Source organism: Argopecten irradians, chromosome 1 (genome assembly GCF_041381155.1).
Source record: "Argopecten irradians isolate NY chromosome 1, Ai_NY, whole genome shotgun sequence".
In the NCBI taxonomy this organism is placed as follows: domain Eukaryota; kingdom Metazoa; phylum Mollusca; class Bivalvia; order Pectinida; family Pectinidae; genus Argopecten; species Argopecten irradians.
In genome coordinates, this window is record NC_091134.1 from 7,925,074 (window position 1) to 7,943,059 (window position 17,986).

General features: G+C 38.7%; 1 protein-coding gene across 1 annotated transcript; it reads left to right on the forward strand.

Annotated features, from left to right (window-relative positions):
- Positions 1 to 11,705: 11,705 nt before the first annotated feature.
- Positions 11,706 to 13,822, forward strand: LOC138309210 (uncharacterized). The gene is made up of 2 exons (XM_069250365.1): positions 11,706 to 12,243; positions 12,753 to 13,822. The coding sequence occupies exons 1-2, from the start codon at positions 11,706 to 11,708 to the stop codon at positions 13,820 to 13,822; spliced, it is 1,608 nt and encodes a 535-aa protein (XP_069106466.1).
- The last annotated feature ends 4,164 nt before the right edge of the window (positions 13,823 to 17,986 follow it).

Consider the following 17,986-nt stretch of genomic DNA (forward strand, 5'->3'; position numbering starts at 1 on the left):
TCAGTACTTTGATTCGTAAGATAGTATTTGATCCATACATTTTCTCAAAACAGGAAATACATGCATTATCTAATTACAGTAGTTAGGCCTATGTCTTATCGTCCATGTATACAGTAAATAAAGTCTTGTTTCTCGAACGTGTTAGTGCTTCTTGAAGATCATATTAGCTAAACATGATACATATAGACATCTACATACGCAATATTCTTGAAATATACTAGCTTGTACAAATTGAAGGAAAAGCAGGGGTGGGGCAATGGAGTGATGGAAATATTACTGTATCTGCAGTTTTATACTTGAGGATTACTTGGCAAAATTGGAATATCTTGATTTCATTATGTATCTCCCTTAAAACACGTGTATATTAAGCGTCAAATATTCACAGTTTAACGGAGTTGAACAGAAAATGTTTAAATCACTTTATTGTTATGAAATCTCATTTTATTCAGTACAAGACCGTTTCGTCATATATCAGTCCGTTTGTATGAGTTATGTAATTTGCTTCTCAAAAGATACATGCAGCTTCATGTTATATTAGCCTAGCTAAATTCAAAGATCTGAAAATATTATTTTTTCTAGTTTGTTGAAACTAGGTCCTACACCTACCCACTGTATGGTAACGGGATCTGGCCCCGGTTGTTTGGTATCTACTCCCGGAAATATTGTACCCAAACAAATGAGAGGGGTATGTGCTAAATCGCTTTAAAAAATCGTTATTTCATTTGTTTATTGAAACCTATCAAAAATTAGAACAGTGAAAACTTAACATTTTAATATGTCTAACCATTGTATGTGAAAATGAGAATAAAGTCTCTCAGTTTGTATTCAAACATGTAACCTGGATGGTATTTCCATGCAAATCTCAGAAAAATGCGTGAAAATATGAACATATCTCAAGATTTCAGATGCATTTCTTTAGGATAAGATGTTGAATGAAGAATTAGGATAGAACAAAAACTATCTACCACTTCAAATTTATCGTAAATACATCATTTTTGCCGTAATTGATCATGATTAGTGAGCATGTTATGACTAGAGTGTACGTGTTTGGTACGCACAAAATTCCGGTTTGGTATAACAACCAAGTTATATTTGAATCACAAACGGGGAGCCGCAAATAAAGCGTGGCATAATCCCCGCGCTTCACAGTTGGTATGAAAACCCAGATATCAAGCTCAAAATAAGAGTTATTAATGCGTGTATTGTAAAACGGAAGAAAAAAACCAGCTGGTGACAAAAATAAACAGTAATTTGGTATTTTGACTAGTTTCCAAGACTACAAAAAAATACCAAAAATGGAAGGTTTAAAATAGCAAAAGGCACAACTAGGGCACTGTGATATATACACAGAAAACGCGTTTCGCAGGGGATAATACAATCCGATTTACTGAAGGAACGAACAAACGATCAAAGTAACGAAGAAGCAAAAAAGGACGCACGAAAGAAATCTCTTTTTTGTTTGTTTGACCAGACTACTTTCGTACGAAACACTTTATGATTTTATAATTTTGATATTTTAGCATTATCAGCAGATGAATATACATTTCTGGTATTTTCACGAAAATTACGGAGAGTAGTGGGCCCAGCACGGATCCTTGAGGGATTCCTGATGATACGTCTTTCCAAGGATTTCATATACGTCCTTGTTCTTTTTAATAGGAATGTTGTTTAAATAGGTGTAGGGCAGTCGAACAACTAAAATGATACCACAGCCAGTAAATTATGGAGAATTGGATATAAGTTGTTTTATAAAAATGAACACTTGAATAAGCATCGCTCATTTCGCCCTGTAGATAACATCACGGGAGAGATTATAATGTTAATAAATTGTTTTAAAAATATAAGGACATCAATATTAATTTTATATGTAATAAAATGCGTATCTGTAAATATAGAACACACAGATAATGTGTCTCCTCCCCTGGGGGTGAATAAAATAACATATATATATATAGTAACAAAAAAAAATATCATGAGTAAACATTACGCATGAGTATGGAAGTATAAAAGTGTCTAAGACTTGATTTGTATTTACAATGCTTAATAATCAATTGTTGCATACTTGTTATAGCGTGTGATGTTTTTTTCCGGCTTTCCCCGATATATACTTTGAAATGACGAAGCTGCATACTTTATATATATATAACAGCTACCAAACACAAGGATTACAAACTTACATGTATATATAAAAAAATTTCTATGATGGTAATTATGTATCGGGTCTTGCCGTGTAATATGTTAATTTGACTGCCAGAAATGATAATACTGTCCTTAAGTTGTCCTATGTTTTTATTTGCGATTCAAATTTTAACAAGGTTGTTATACCAAACCGTATACTAATGAATACCAAACCGGAACTTTGTGCGTACCAAACACGTACACTCTAGTCATAACATGCTCACTAATCATGATCAATTATGGCAAAAATGATGTATTTACGATAAATTTGAATTTTCTCAGTTTTGCACGGAAATACCATCCAGGTTACATGTTTGAATACAAATAAGGAGGCTTTATTCTCATTTTCTCATATAATTGTTGGATATATTAAAATTTTAAGCTTTCACTGTTCTAATTTTTGATAGGTTTCAATAAGCAAACGGATTACTATCGAGTTTTTAAAGCGATTTAGCACGTACCCCTCTCATTTGTTTAGGTACGATTTTTCCGGAAGTAGATACCAAGCTTTCGGCAAACCGAACTAAGTACAACATCGACAAATACGCCGTTTGTTTGTCGACTATCCTATCCTGATTTTAACGTTAAAAGATAAGATATCGATAGACTGATAACATATAGATCGTTATTTTTCAAAATATTAGTCACAAAAGAGTTTTCATGTGCAGTTCCGAGTGCACTCAATGACCTGAGGAGGTCCGAACGAACGACGCATTCGATCACTGTTCGGAACATCCTTAAGAGAGCAACCAACTAAATAATTTTAAATAAAGTGTATTTCGGCTGTATGTCAAATCTGTAATATGAACTTAATCGGTCAAGTGGTTTGTCCAAGACAGGGCTTCACCTTCGGACAGTCACCCGCGGAGTAATTCTGAAAACATGAAATGTTGAGCTTACACACTGTGTTGATTAATTGCGAATTATGTATTAAATATTGAAATAGTATTAATGGTGTTTAAGTTAATTATTGGTTACATCATTAGACTTTATGAATATAATGAAAAAATAGGAAAAGTCCCCAGTCAAGGGGAGATAATCCATTACATATTCAGGTACCCCCTATAATATAGAAAATATCAAGATTTTGGAAGAAAACCAGATATACCAAACCTTTTGCATATTCAAATTTACCAGGAACATGGTTCCAGAGCCTTTCTGTTTAAAATAAACAAATTAAACAAAGATCAAACCTGTAATGAGCACAAAAGATGCATGTCTTTGTCCGTGACTGGAATCTGTGCAACCAACACATATTTCCGGAAATCTTGAATGACCCTGAAACACCATTAATATGCTTCATTAACAGAGAAAAATTCACGAAAGGTATTTTTCATCATTAAAACATAAAATGCATACTTTTAATAAACTAATTAGCCCTAATATTACACCCCTTCCGCCAATTATACCTGGCAGGTATAAATACCACACCCCAAACTAGACATTATGTAATACAATGTAATTGTCTCCCCTTAATGTTAAAAATTTCAAATGTATAAGCTGTATATATGTAACTTATGTTTTATACCTTTATGGCTTTCGGCACTCCAATATGGCAGAGACGACTGACCCCCAATTTCTTGATTTGACCGCTAATTCCTTGTTCACCTAAACCGGAACATGCATCCAGTTCCATGAACTAAATTCTGACAACTGATGTATGAGGAGACCATGCACCGCGCACCCATGTGATCGTACCCATCTGATGTTAAACGCACATGTCACACGTTTACAGCCGTGCTAATTACCTGAATCTACGTTATATGCACCATTACCTTACTGGCCAATTCTAAGTAAACTGCATGCATAGTCACAGTGACACGTATTATTCTAAAACTTGGCGACTTACCTTTGTATCCATGGACTCACTCGGCTCCAGTGACTGACTCTTATACTTCCGGTTGCTTTCGCTATAGAGAGCAACCAACTAAATAATTTTACATAGACCACAGTGTTAAACTTTGTTAAAGTTTTGTACTGTTTTATCAAAACAAAGGAATATTAGTTAGCTATTGTCTTCTATAATTAAAGTCTAGGTTCTCATATAACACTAAATAGAAAAAGTTTTGGTCCTTCTGCTCAAACTCCAACCGGGGTAGCTTTATTGAAATCAGGCGCATTTTTCACTAAAAAATCCTGAAATTCTAATGTTTTTACCTATTCATTGTCAAAGTTGATATTTTGAACCTAAATCTCAATATGAATTTCCAAATTCATATCATGGTTATCTATGAATAATTACCTGTCAGAAAACATTTTTACTTTTGAAATTCATAATTAGCCAGCCAATCAGCGGCCGGGTTAAGATTCTATCCTGGGCTCAATCTTTTAATGGAGGCGTGTGTAATACACGCCTGCCATTATGGAATCACTCCTGGTTTTCAATTATCACCGGAACACTATACCTTGGTAATCCTATCGACAGTTTCCGGAACTACGGGAGATAACTTTACACTGTGTATTGCAACGTACGTTGTGTATTATACAGCAGTCGTGTTACAATAAGGTATTAATTATTCTCACCGAAAGTGTGTTTCAATATCGGTACTTATACTAGTGAGTACGCTGCATCTGTTAGCCTTACTAACCTACAAACCGCGAATCTAACAGTAATTGCATATAAACTTGTTTGTAAGTAAAAATAATTCAACTGACAATAAATGCCGTTTCAATTACGGGTATTTAATCGAATATTGCTAGGCCTATCCACTAATATTTTATAAAAATGAACTAGAATTCCCCCAAACAGTCAAACATGTCAACAAGAACAGTCCGTTCAAAGGGAGACAACTGTTACAAACTCTGCCGACGCACTACAATGCAGAGTGTTACTACATGTATATAAAACTCAGAATAAATTAACCGAGAAAATCTGTTACCGGGGACGCCATTATGGCTTCTGCTGTTGATATTACGGCATCTATTTGTAATTACAAGAACGATGTCATGATATTTAAATATCACAGGCCTAAAAGGATATAATATGACAATGATTTAGACGATGTTTTATTCAAGTTGACCGAACGAAAATCTCACGTTCATGAAGAACGGCCGAGGTCCCGTACTATCGCCATTACCTGACGCCGTGTTGGTCCTGGAATGGCTGGCGAGTTTACAGCCGTGAGTGTTGATAATTTTGTTAAAAACTTGTTGTCAAAACTTCAATAAACCTTTAATATACTTCATTTAAAGTTGATAAGATTATTTTCGTGCATTTTTCAACGGCAAATAATGTACTAACATCCTACAATAAACACACTACTCGGAACGATAGAAATTGAAAAAAATCGGTGAACGGACGGTGAATCGGCACGTACAAAGCAGAAATAACTGTTTTACAGAGCAAGCATATTGATGGAGCCACGATACAGATATTAATTACATGTAGTTTGTTTACGATATTCAGGTAATTTGTGCATATATTGCTGGAAGGTCAAGGTCACGGTGACCGAGCTAGACAACACTGTACAGGGCTCCGATAAAGATCTATGTTTTCTTATATTTTGATGGAACTGTGCTACACAGCTTTTGGCAGTATGATGTCTGAGGAAGAGTTCTAACGAATACGTGTGGAAATTGGCACAGACTTATACGTACAAGTTGATTTTGAAACACTTTTCTAAGAGACAATGATGTGACTCCGGTGAGATCTACTCACCCCACACCTGTATACTTCTCCCAGTGGGCACATAACGTCCGGACAACATTTTGGCAACGTATTATTTAGGTTGCGACGTCGGGGACATTCTGACAATGTTGTGAGAACGTTTTTCTCCAAACGTCCTCACGACATTAGCACTTGACGTCCTGAGAATGTTTTTATATGATTAGGAAAAAAACTATGACAATAATTTAATATATTTCAAAAAGAATTATTGTTGGAAACAACTTTTAAAGGAAGCGAATGAATCTATTCAAATAGTGATACATACCTTAACTTAGGCCTTAACTAATAAAAAAAAAATATTTAGATCTAATCATTTTTTGTACTTGTAAATAGTTTTATTTTTTGAATTAGAGATACTATAGGTATTAATTGAATAGATGAAAACAAAACAAAAAGTATAATTATAAATACCAAGTTTACATACCGATTATTACGTCAAATATGTAAACTACCGAGTTATGATAAAAGAGTTGTGTTACCTCCCTTTTATTTTAAAGTTTATCCGCTAGGGGTCAGTATTAACTATTTAAAACAAAAAATCAAAATCATTAGAATAAAGCGTCTTTTTATACCAATAAATTGTGATTTTATTTATATGACATTTTACATATTTTCCCCGCGCACTACAGAAACTAGGAGCGGAAACTCGTAAAGATTTGTTTGGTGTTTGCGCGGTTATTTTCACTTCCGGTTCTTTGTTCATTCAAACTTTGTTTACACACGTGCTTCACACGGATAACATTTCTTAGCCTCGACAGCATATAAACAGGATAACTTCCAGATATCGACATATATTACAAGGTAAGTCTTTGTTGATTCGTATACAAACTTGTTTTTAAAAGAAAGTGTTTATTATATTATATCGCGGTAAGTTATTTTATCTGTGTGTGTAATAACTATCGTCCTATTTCATTGACGAGTTGTATTTGTAAAACTCTAGAACGTATGATAAATACTAGATTAGTTTGGTTCCTGGAATCAAACAATATTTTAAGTCCTTTGCAAAGTGGCTTTAGAAACCGCAGGGGAACGGTAGACCACTTAGTTAGACTAGAAACATTTATACGAGAAGCATTTGCCAAGAAAGAACATCTTGTCGCCGTATTCTTTGACCTTGAAAAGGCATACGACACAACTTGGCAATATGGAATCATGAACGATCTCCATGACATCGGTATACGTGGTAATTTGCCAAAGTTTATATCAAATTTTATATCTGACAGGCATTTCAAAGTTCGAACAGGTTCAACTTATTCAGAAACAGAAACACAGGAGATGGGCGTCCCTCAGGGTGGTATCCTGTCCGTCACACTTTTTGGACTAAAAATTAACAGCATAACTAAATGTCTTGGCCAATCTACGGAAGGGTCTCTATTTGTGGATGATTTCTTGATCTGTTACAGATCAAAAAACATGCACACTATAGAACGACAACTACAACAATGTTTAGGCAAATTACAAAATTGGGCTGACGAAAATGGCTTTAGATTTTCTAGATCAAAAACTGTCTGTATGCACTTCTGTCAAAAACGAAAACCACACAATGATCCTGACCTCACACTCAATGGAATTAAAATTCCAGTAGTTGAACAAACTAAATTTCTTGGACTAATATTTGATTCGAAACTGTCCTTTGTTCAACATATCAAACATCTGAAGGATAAGTGCTCGAAGGCGTTGAACATTCTACGTGTTCTGTCCCATTCTGATTGGGGTGCAGACCGTGAAATGCTTCTGCGTATCTACCGGGCACTTATTAGATCAAAACTTGACTACGGCTCTATTGTCTATGGATCGGCTCGCAGCTCCTATCTACAGATGCTTGACCCTATCCAGAATCAGGGACTGCGTCTGGCACTTGGAGCTTTTCGAACAACACATGTGAAGAGTCTCCATGTGGAAGCTAATGAGCCATGTCTAGACGATCGACGAAAGAAATTATCCTTACAGTATGCTGCCCAACTGAAATCCAATCCCAAAAACCCCGCATTCGATCTTGTATTTAATCCACAACACCAGGACATATTCAGACAAAATCAAAAGCTCATACCAACATTTGGCATCAGAATTTCAAATTTTTTGCAGGAACTAAATATAAATTTCGACGCCATTGACGAGTACACCATATCGGATGTACCACCATGGCTCATTCAAACACCTGATATCAATTTATCTTTGCATGAGAGGGCAAAGTCCAGTGCATTACCCGAAGAACATAAATCCTCCTTTCGGGAGTGCATCAGAGCTTTCCCTGATCATGTTAAGATCTACACTGACGGTTCAAAAGATGGTGATAAAGTTGCGGCAGCATGCTGTACATCTAATCACTGTTCCTCTATCCGACTTCCAGATGTTGCCTCCATTTTCTCTGCGGAATCTTGTGCTATCGGTCTGGCTCTTGACCACATCGAAGAACACCGCATTGAAAAGGCAATCATCTGTTCAGACTCTCTTTCGGTTCTTCAGGCTTTGAAATCAAGATGTCCTAGAAATACTCTAATCCAAAATCTTTTAATCCGAACATTTCGATTATCTTCTAAAACTCAAATTACTTATCTCTGGATTCCCAGTCATGTGGGTATAAAGGGGAATGAACAGGCTGATAAAGTAGCTAAGACTGCTCTTCGCCTAGCACAAACAGATTTGAAACTACCATACACCGACATCAAACCTTCAATTCAGTCAGCCATCAAACACCATTGGCAACAAAGGTGGTCTACCGAAGCAAACAATAAACTGTTTAAAATTCAACCTACACTTAATCTTAAACCGTCCAGTCGGAGAGACCGCAGAGAGGAAGTTGTTCTCTCTCGGCTCCGAACTGGACACACATATTTTACACATTCATCTATTGAGAGGGGAGGATCCTCCAACATGTCATGCATGTGATTCTCCTCTCACAGTGGAGCATATCTTAGTGCACTGTATTGATTTTAAGCACATACGAGATAAGCACTACGATGTCTCCGACATGTACACTTTGTTTCATGCCGTGAGACATAATAGTATTTTTAATTATCTCGAAGAAATTGGTATTTTAGATAAAATATGAACGTTTTTCTCATCATATCATCGTATCAACTCAACATTTCATCGTTTCATCAACATTTTGCATGAGTTTTCTCGTGTGTTTTAGCCAAAACTATTTTATCACATGCAAACCTTTTTTATCAAATAAACGTTTACAATCTGTGTTTTAATCCTTACTTGCCTTTTCTTACCCTGATCTTTTATCCTGATATTAATGCCTGACTTGTAGTTTGGCCCTAAATGACCTTAGTTGTCGATGGGCCGTAAATCTCAAACAAACAAACAAAAAAACAAACTGTGTGTGTAGTCAGTATTATGAGTATGTATACACATATACGTGTAACTTAACAAATTCAATGATGTGCCTGTATCCTATTTGTGTTTTTATTTATGTAATAACGTACCGGCACATGAAAATATATCGTCTAAATCATTATATAGATTTTTAATATTTTATTCTGTTTTTCTTTTACAGATGAGAATGCTTACATAAGTACACACGGAAGTACGTGAAATGGCTCCTACACAAACAGTCTAGGTGGAAGTTGTTGCACCTATTTCATGCAGGATGAGCAGAAGACATTAAAATATTATAAAAACACTATATTTTGTTGTTATTGTACTTCAAAATACTACAATAATGAAAATAAACAACGTAACATACAAACGTTGTGAAAACATTATATGAAAACATTCGGCGGACATTGTCAAAAAACGTTCCCCAAACTTTCATTTGCAACCTTTTTGCAACTTAAATGCAACGTTGCGATCGGACCTAATGAAAACGTCCTCCTGATGTTGTGTGCCCACCGGGCTGTAGCGGGAATGGATTTTTAGTGTTAGGAATCATATATAGTTTACAACGTCGGGTTGGGTTATTTATGGGCCAGTTGTTATTCTTGGCATACCTTAGTTGAAATCTCATGGCCTATATTGGTTGTCGGATTGATACTTCGGCATATTTTGCAATAGTATTCTTCGGTAGCTTGTCATGTTGATGTTTTCTTGTGTTTTACCGGATGTAGACGCGTATCTCCTTCCGTTTGTACTTAATAGCCATTGGCCGATAATTTGGATTACGTAATTTCATTGGTTGATATTTTCTATAGCATTACGCCAGGATCGAGTATTTCGTAGCTTTTTGCACGAGACTTTTGCCGTATTCTACACGGGGTATAAATTGATGTGTAACGTGATAATTCGTCAGTCTATAGAAGCCCTTGGCTGGTAGGCTCACTTCCTATTTCTTTCTAGTCCCTTCTAACGTTAGGAGTCGGGCGGTGACTGTGGGTAGGTCTATTAGGTGCTAAATGTTACAGTATTTCTAAGATGTTAGCTGTAGGTTTATACTGTAGGTGTAGGATGGCTGACTGTGGAGATGTTGTTAGCTATACCAGTGGGTATTTGCCACAGCTTGGTAGTAGTTCTAGTTTGACAAATACCACGTGTACATTAGATAGTGGTTTACAGACTATCGGTTCTATTTATACACATGGTGACTCAGTAGCACGTCAGTCGACATCTCCGACGTTTCCGTGTTTGTCTCCTCGTGAGGACTCATTCCCTTCGTTTGCTGAAAGTAACACTAGTGGTTATAGTGAACAGGGTTACCTGTAAATAGTTTACCATACACCAACACTAAGTCTGTGGAAGTTCGCTATGGAATGCATGATGTGGGCCTACTGGATGCGCGAGAGTATGTGATGGAGCTAGTGTGTGTATGTGTGCTGTATTGGACGATTGTGAGTTAGGAGTGAGAATGTTTTACCTGTAAATATAATGATTATATGTTGTCGTCGCTGGGATCGCTCGTCTGTTGTGTACTATGTCTACCATGTTGTACGTGTGTATTTCCGTCGTGCGTTAGATGTCGTGTGATTGGATGTAAGTGAGGGTGGGTGTGTCTATCTGTCGGCGCCGGTGATTGGCCCAGCTGGGTCAATATACCACTGGCGCACGTGTGACCGCTGGGCAGTCTAAAGTAGCTTCGTTGAGCTGGGGGCTGTCCAGTGGATGTTGTTGTATGTAGTCTCTGTGTGAGGGTTGCTTGTTGTGCTGAACTTCAATGGTGAGTCCATGTTAAACTGTGTCACTGTCATGTCGTGTGTGTAATATGTGCGTGCATTGTTGGGAAGAAGCCGGGCGCTGTCCCTTTCTATTTGTATGTGTCCTAGCGGCGGCCTAGGTAAGAGGGCGGCGTGCACGTGTGTGTATAATGTATGTATGTCACCTTGCACCTACAGTATAAATAATTAATAAACTTATAGAAACGTTCACGTGAGTTCTTTGTTTCTTGCATCTGGTATTTATGCCTATAAGGCCCGAAACCCCTTGCCAGAACCTGGGTCAGGTGTGGTAAGACGTGCGATACGCTTACAAGTCTACGGTGACAAGACGAGCTCCTGTTAGTAATCTCAACTTGCCAAAGCCGGGTGAACAGTACGTGGCCCCGAATCGGCATACTAAAACTTCAGGTATATTGTCGAGTACGCCCGTATCTTCAAGCTATAATAACCAAATTAGAGGCTCAAACGTTAATGTTCCAACACATACATTAGACCAGAGACTTGTGCAGGGTAACAATAGGCAGGGTTTGTTAAATACACAGGGACCTAGGCAGGCGCATACCAATGTCAATATCCCGTACCAGCCTCGTAAGCCTGTACCTAAGCCTGTGCCTGTACAGTTATCAAATTTAAGGGGTCCAGCAAATAATATTTATACCCCAACTCGTAATGTAAGTAGGCAAGATCAAAATATGATTTCACAGGGGCCTAGTGAGACAGTATTCCCTCTTGTAAATAGCAACGATTTACAGGGACACAATACCATGTCACAGGGGCTTGGGGAGCCTGTATTCCATTCTAGTGGGCAGGGTAGTGAAAACTCATCACAGGGGTATGTCAGACAGGAAACCCCTATGCAGGTTCAAGGAAATAGTTCTTACTACACAGGTGGTAGTTATAATGTAAAACGTAAGGAGAAGGAGCCTCAGTCCTTTGATGGGAAAGTTAATTTTAGAGACTTTATCATTCATTTTGAGAGAGTTGCATCTTGGAACCAGTGGAATAGGTATGAGCAGGCTCAGCAACTCATCATGTGTTTGAGGGGTTCTGCTCTAAAAGTTTTATCAGATCTTACCCTTAGTCAGGCTGGGGATTATGACATCCTAAAAGACGCTCTGTTAGAGAGGTTTTCCCCTTCAGGTAGAGAGTTTGCCTATCAGTGTGAGTTTAAGAGTGGTAGAAGGGAGAATAGCGAGTCTTTAATGGAGTTTGGTGATAGGTTAAGAACTCCGTCTGCATTGGCATTTCCTAAATCAACGGGGGAGGAGAAAGATAGGTGTATAGTCAACCAGTTCATTGAAGGTTTGGATACTTATGAACTTAAGAGACATGTACAGTTTAGCCATCCCAAATCAATTGACTAGGCTATAAGCAGTGCTATCGAATTTGAGGCCGTTACTAACAAACAAGTACTCAGAAAACCTAGGACAATGTCAGAAGAGCTAGGCCCAGTTCATGCAGTAGGGTCCACAGAAACTGAACCTGTTAACCAAGATATAGGGGCACTACTACTACAGGAGATACAAAAATTTAACAGAAAGTTGTCCACCCCTCCCAGGCATTTTAATAGAAAACCTAGTGGTCAGGTTCCTATGTCTGAAAGAACATGCTATGCTTGTGGGGAAAAGGGTCATTTATCCTACACATGTCCAAAAACTAGCCAGGCTAGTGGGGAAGTGGTTCAAGGTCAGGAAAACTTCTAAGGGCTGGGCTTGTGCCCAAAAGTACAGCCCCCGATTCTGATAGTGATAAAAGTGGGCCAGTAGTTATGTTAAATGCAGTTCAACCTAGTTTGTATGTTGACGCTTCAGTAGCTAACACCAATTCCAAGTATCTTACTGACTCAGGGTCATCAGTAACTATAGTTACCATAGAAGTGTATGAACAAATATCACCAGATAATAAGCCTGAGTTGAATAGAAGTAATTTGAGGTTATCAACAGCTTCAGGAAACAATCTAAAAGTGTATGGAAAGTGTGTTTGTAATTTTAGGATAGGAGACCGAGTCTTTACACAGGAGGTTGTAGTCGCTAAGTTGGAGGGACTTAGGGGTATTATTGGCATAGACTTCTTGAATAAGCATAAGGGGGAGATAAGCTTTGCGGAGAAAGTCCTCAGGTTGGGCAATTATAGGTGTAAATTGCAGCCTGTAGTGGCTACAGCCAATACTTGTGCCAGAATTAGGGTGAGAGAGACAGTCTCTATTCCTGAAAACAAAGAATGTTATTTTCCTGGTTATATTGATGGTGACATAGATGGAGAAGAAGGTATAGTGGAGTCAGTCAAAAATTTTGGGTGTAATGGTTTGTTGTTAGCCAAGACACTAGTTCAACCGAGGAAAGGAAAACAAATTACCTTGTCGGTTTTGAATTTGTCGTCTCAGCCTGTTAAGTTGCTCGAAAATACGCAGGTAGCTACGGTAGAAGTGGTAGAAAAGGTCTATAGGACTGATGATGAGATAGTTGATAGTAACTTACCGGGCCATTTAGAACCACTGTTGGAAGGGGTGTCTGATAAGTTAGAAGACAAGGAAAAAGCACAAATAAAACAACTGCTTGTAGACTATCAAGATATATTTATGGGACCTGATGGGCAGTTGGGTCGTACACACTTAGGTGAACACCATATAGACACAGGACAGGCAGAGCCAATAAAAATACCAGCTCGTAGGATATCCTATGGTCAGAAACAAGTGGTTGAGGATGAGCTTGATAAAATGTTGAAAAGCGGGGTCATAGAACCTAGCAATAGCCCTTGGTCTGCTCCGGTTGTTTTGGTGACCAAGAAATGCGGGGCTGTTCGTTTTTGTGTAGATTATCGGCAACTTAATGCTGTTACTAAAAGGACGCTTATCCTCTTCCGCTTATTGATGACACACTAGATATGTTGCATGGTGCTAAGTGGTTCTCCACACTAGACTTAGCGAGTGGGTACTGGCAAGTGGGCATGGGAGAAAAGGATAAGGCTAAAACAGCATTTGCTACGCATAAAGGGCTGTACCAGTTTACAGTTATGCCGTTCGGATTGACCAACGCCCCAGCTACTTTTTCAAGAGTCATGGCCTTAGTTTTTAAGGATGGTATTGTGTGGTCTAAGTGTCTATGCTACTTGGACGATGTTATTGTTTTTGGTTCTAGTTTTACCCAGGCCTTACAAAACCTCAATACAGTTTTTCAGTGTTTACGGGAGGCACACTTAAAATTGAAACCCCGTAAGTGCGAACTATTCCAAACACATGTCTCCTATCTGGGCCATGTGGTGTCAGAGAACGGAATAAGCTGTGACCCCGGCAAAAGTAGGTCAGTGCTAGAATGGCACCCGCCAACCAATGTGTCAGAACTAAGAAGTTTTCTAGGCATGGCAGGGTACTATAGGCGATTTATTCCCAACTTTTCTACCATCGCAGCTCCACTTACGAAGTTAACTAGAAAAAACAAAACATTTAAATGGTCTGAAGACTGTGACAAGTCATTTAATGAGCTAAAATCATTGCTTACAAGTCCACCTATCCTCAGCTATCCAGACCTCCATAGTCCTTTTATACTAGATACAGATGCTAGCAATTCCGGTCTAGGGGCTGTTCTGTCACAAATTCAGGATGGGGAGGAGCGCGTAATCGCATATGCCAGTAAAACCTTAAACAAAGCTCAACGAAATTATTGCACCACCCATATGGAACTTTTGGCTGTAGTAACGTTTTTACGACATTTCAAGCATTATCTTTTGGGTCAGAAATTTACTGTTCGTACAGACCATGCTTCGTTGATATGGTTAAAAAACTTGAATGATGCTGAGGGAATGTTAGCCAGGTGGTTGAGTATCATAGAGATGTATAACTTTGAAATAGTGCACCGTCCTGGTAGAATGCATGGAAATGCAGACGGATTGTCAAGACTTCCAACTAGACCATGTAAACGAGTAGCTTGTCCAGATTGAAGCCGGGGGGTCCCATCGAGTACGAAACAGGCTTGGAACATGTCCAGGAAGACACCTTGTCTGTTGGAGTAAATCCTCTCAGTGCCTGCTCTTCGGAAGAACCATTTAGTAATTGGGTAGAGTCCTGGAGAGTAGAGAAAATAAAATCATTACAAGGATTAGATGAGCACATTGCTATAATCATTTCTTTGAAACAAGAATTTACCTCGAAACCATCTAGATCTCGGATGTATTTGTGGCCCTATGAAGTTAGAGTGTATGTACAACTATGGGTGAAGTTGGGCATTGGTAATGATGGAGTCATGTACCTTACGGATTTAAACAGTGTGACAGGGGAGACAATTCAAAGAATTTTAACACCCTATTGTTTAAGGAATGATATTATGAAGCAACTGCATAATGGACCCACTTCCAGCCATCTCGGTAGGGACAAAACTATTGCTTCTGTTAAGCGAAGGTTTTTCTGGCCAGGACTTACCGAGTCAATAAAACAGTGGTGTAGGAAGTGTGACCAGTGTGCACGTAGAAAACCAGGCCCAGGTCCAAGTAAATCTGCTCTTAGGTCCTCCATAGCTCATGTGCATAGACCAATGGATAGAATAGCTATCGACGTTCTGGGAGGTCTGCCTGAAACAAATAATAGAAACAAATACATCATTGTAGTGAGTGATTATTTTACAAAGTGGGTGGAAGCATTTGTTACCCCCGATCATACTGCCCTTACAGTTGCAGATAAACTTTGTTCTGAATTTTTCAGTCGTTTTGGAGTACCTAGACAGATTCATAGTGACAGGGGGCAGGAATTTGAGAGTGAATTGTTTAAATGTATGGCTGAGAAACTGGGTATTGAAAAGACCCCGTACAGACCACAATCAGATGGCCTTGTAGAACGGTTCAATAGAACGTTGATACAGATGCTCTCATCGTTTGTAAATCAGAATTATCAGGACTGGGATGATCATTTACCATTCGTGTTAATGGCTTATAGGGCAACCTGTCACTCCAGTACCGGGTATAGTCCAAACATGTTAATGTTAGGTAGGGAGACAGCATGCCCATTAGATCTAGTGGTAGGGGTACCTAAAAATGACCCAGATTATTGCCCTAGTCAATATGTAGCCTGGTTACAAGAGTCCATGAGAAAGTCTTTTGGTTTCGCACATGAGAATTTAAGTGTAGCGGCTGCGAGACAGGTGAATTATTTTGATTGGGGACTAAAATCTAGGACTTATGCAGAAGGTGATTTTGTGTGGCGATGGTATTTACCAGCAGTTTCTTGCAAGTTGGAACAGGGTTGGACAGGGCCATATAAAGTCCTGAGGAAATACACAGATGTTACATATCTAATTCAAAAGACTCCCAAATCCCATCCCACTAGCGTTCATGTAGGTCATCTTAAGCCTTACCAAGGAAAGCTGATACCGGAAGTCTGGGGGAAGGAACAACCCATCCCAGCACCTTGTACTGTTTCTGGTAAGGATACAGAGTATCTGGAAGCCCCTGGTCCTCCAGTTCGTACACGTACCGGTAGAGTTGTGAAGGCCCCCATGGTGTATTCGCCATAGTTATAGCACATTACCCACAGCCACCGTCCCCGACAATAAAATTCTTCTCTTTATTTCCTTTCTTTCCTCTCAGCTGACTGTAGCTGTATTCTGTTAAGTAAAGTAATTATATACATAATATAATATACAAGTGTTCAGCTCATTGCAAGCAATTTTAATGGAGTTAAATATACATATAAGTAAGGATAAAATCTGATACTGTTATATATTATGAATAATTTCTATATAGATATATAGATTGATAGTCAACCTCTGTAATATTGTGTGGTATTATAAATCATATATAGCTTGTCAAGGCAAAATGTGTCAGCTTTCTATTTGGTTGAAAAATGACGTCCCTTCAGTCAAACTGAAATCTTACTTACGCTTTGTTTTATCTTTAATAATTAGCAGCTTCATCATGGAGTTCTCCGTATCAGCCGTTGAGTTAGACACGCTGGAGGATGATCGTAGGGGTCCTTGGCCTGAGGGTGGCATGATGTGTCCGGTTGAGGGTTGTGGTCCCTTGGTTTTCAAGGAATACCGACATCTCCACCGCCACTGGGAGCAGAGGCACCTTCCAGTAGTTATTCGTTATAAGTGTCTGCAGTGCACTTTCTCCCAAGTGGATAGAAGCCAACTGAGGAGGCATATGGTGCGTAAGCATCATCTGTCCAACCAGGCAGTGGACAATGTTGTCGGTACAGAGTCATCCAATCGGTGCTACATGGATCCACGAGGGGCAATAATGCCTTTTCCCCCAGAATCCCTTGAGGGGCAGGAATGGCGTGCGGGTGCCTCTGTCAGGAGGCTTGCGGCTCAGAGGGAAAGGGAGCGCGTAGCCAGAGAGGCCATCAGCGGCCGTATCCCTGGTCTGCAGGACGCCGTTCATCAGTGTCGGGATGAGAAAGTTCACGTTGTGTCCCGGCCTGATGGTCGCCTGGTTGGGGAGGTACTGGAAAAAGGTTCCAGACGGATCCGACTTATCAACCTTGGGAGGGAGGAAATCTTTGATTGATTTGCGGAATAATGTGCGGGGGTGGATGTAATCCTTTTCTTCTTTTTTTCTCTCTGTGACGGCAAAGGATGTGATGTGTTATGTGATAATTTTTCCTTGTGTGTATCTAAATTATATGTGGGAAAATATGTGTGGTACATGTGTATACATGAATATAGTATTCTGCCATTTATTCAACGGAAAGTATGTGACGCGCAGCATTCCGGGGCCTGGAAACGAAAATATCTGTGGAATGAAGAAATATTGACTGTATTCTTTGTTAATTGTTACATGTGTTAATGAATAAATCCAGTATTAGCTATTGGATTATTGGAATTGAATGTATATAATTCAATTCAGTTATTACTAATTAATTTTTTTTCTCGGATGAAATGGCTACTTGTGTTGAATGCCTGGAAGTTTTTTTGTGCGTTTGTGTGTATATATTACACATGTACACTGTATATACATATGTATAGTTTATTTGTTTTGGAGTTATGTCCGTCTATACTGGATGGAAGGGAAGATTAATCTTTTTCTTTTCCCACCTTTGATAATAAAATCAGAT

Bases quoted from the DNA above. Each gene is read 5' to 3' on its own strand.
- LOC138309210 (XM_069250365.1), top strand. From the start codon at position 11,706: ATGTCACAGGGGCTTGGGGAGCCTGTATTCCATTCTAGTGGGCAGGGT. The intron at 12,244-12,752 runs GTTTGGATACTT...TTGACGCTTCAG, and splicing joins AGTCAACCAGTTCATTGAAG to TAGCTAACACCAATTCCAAG.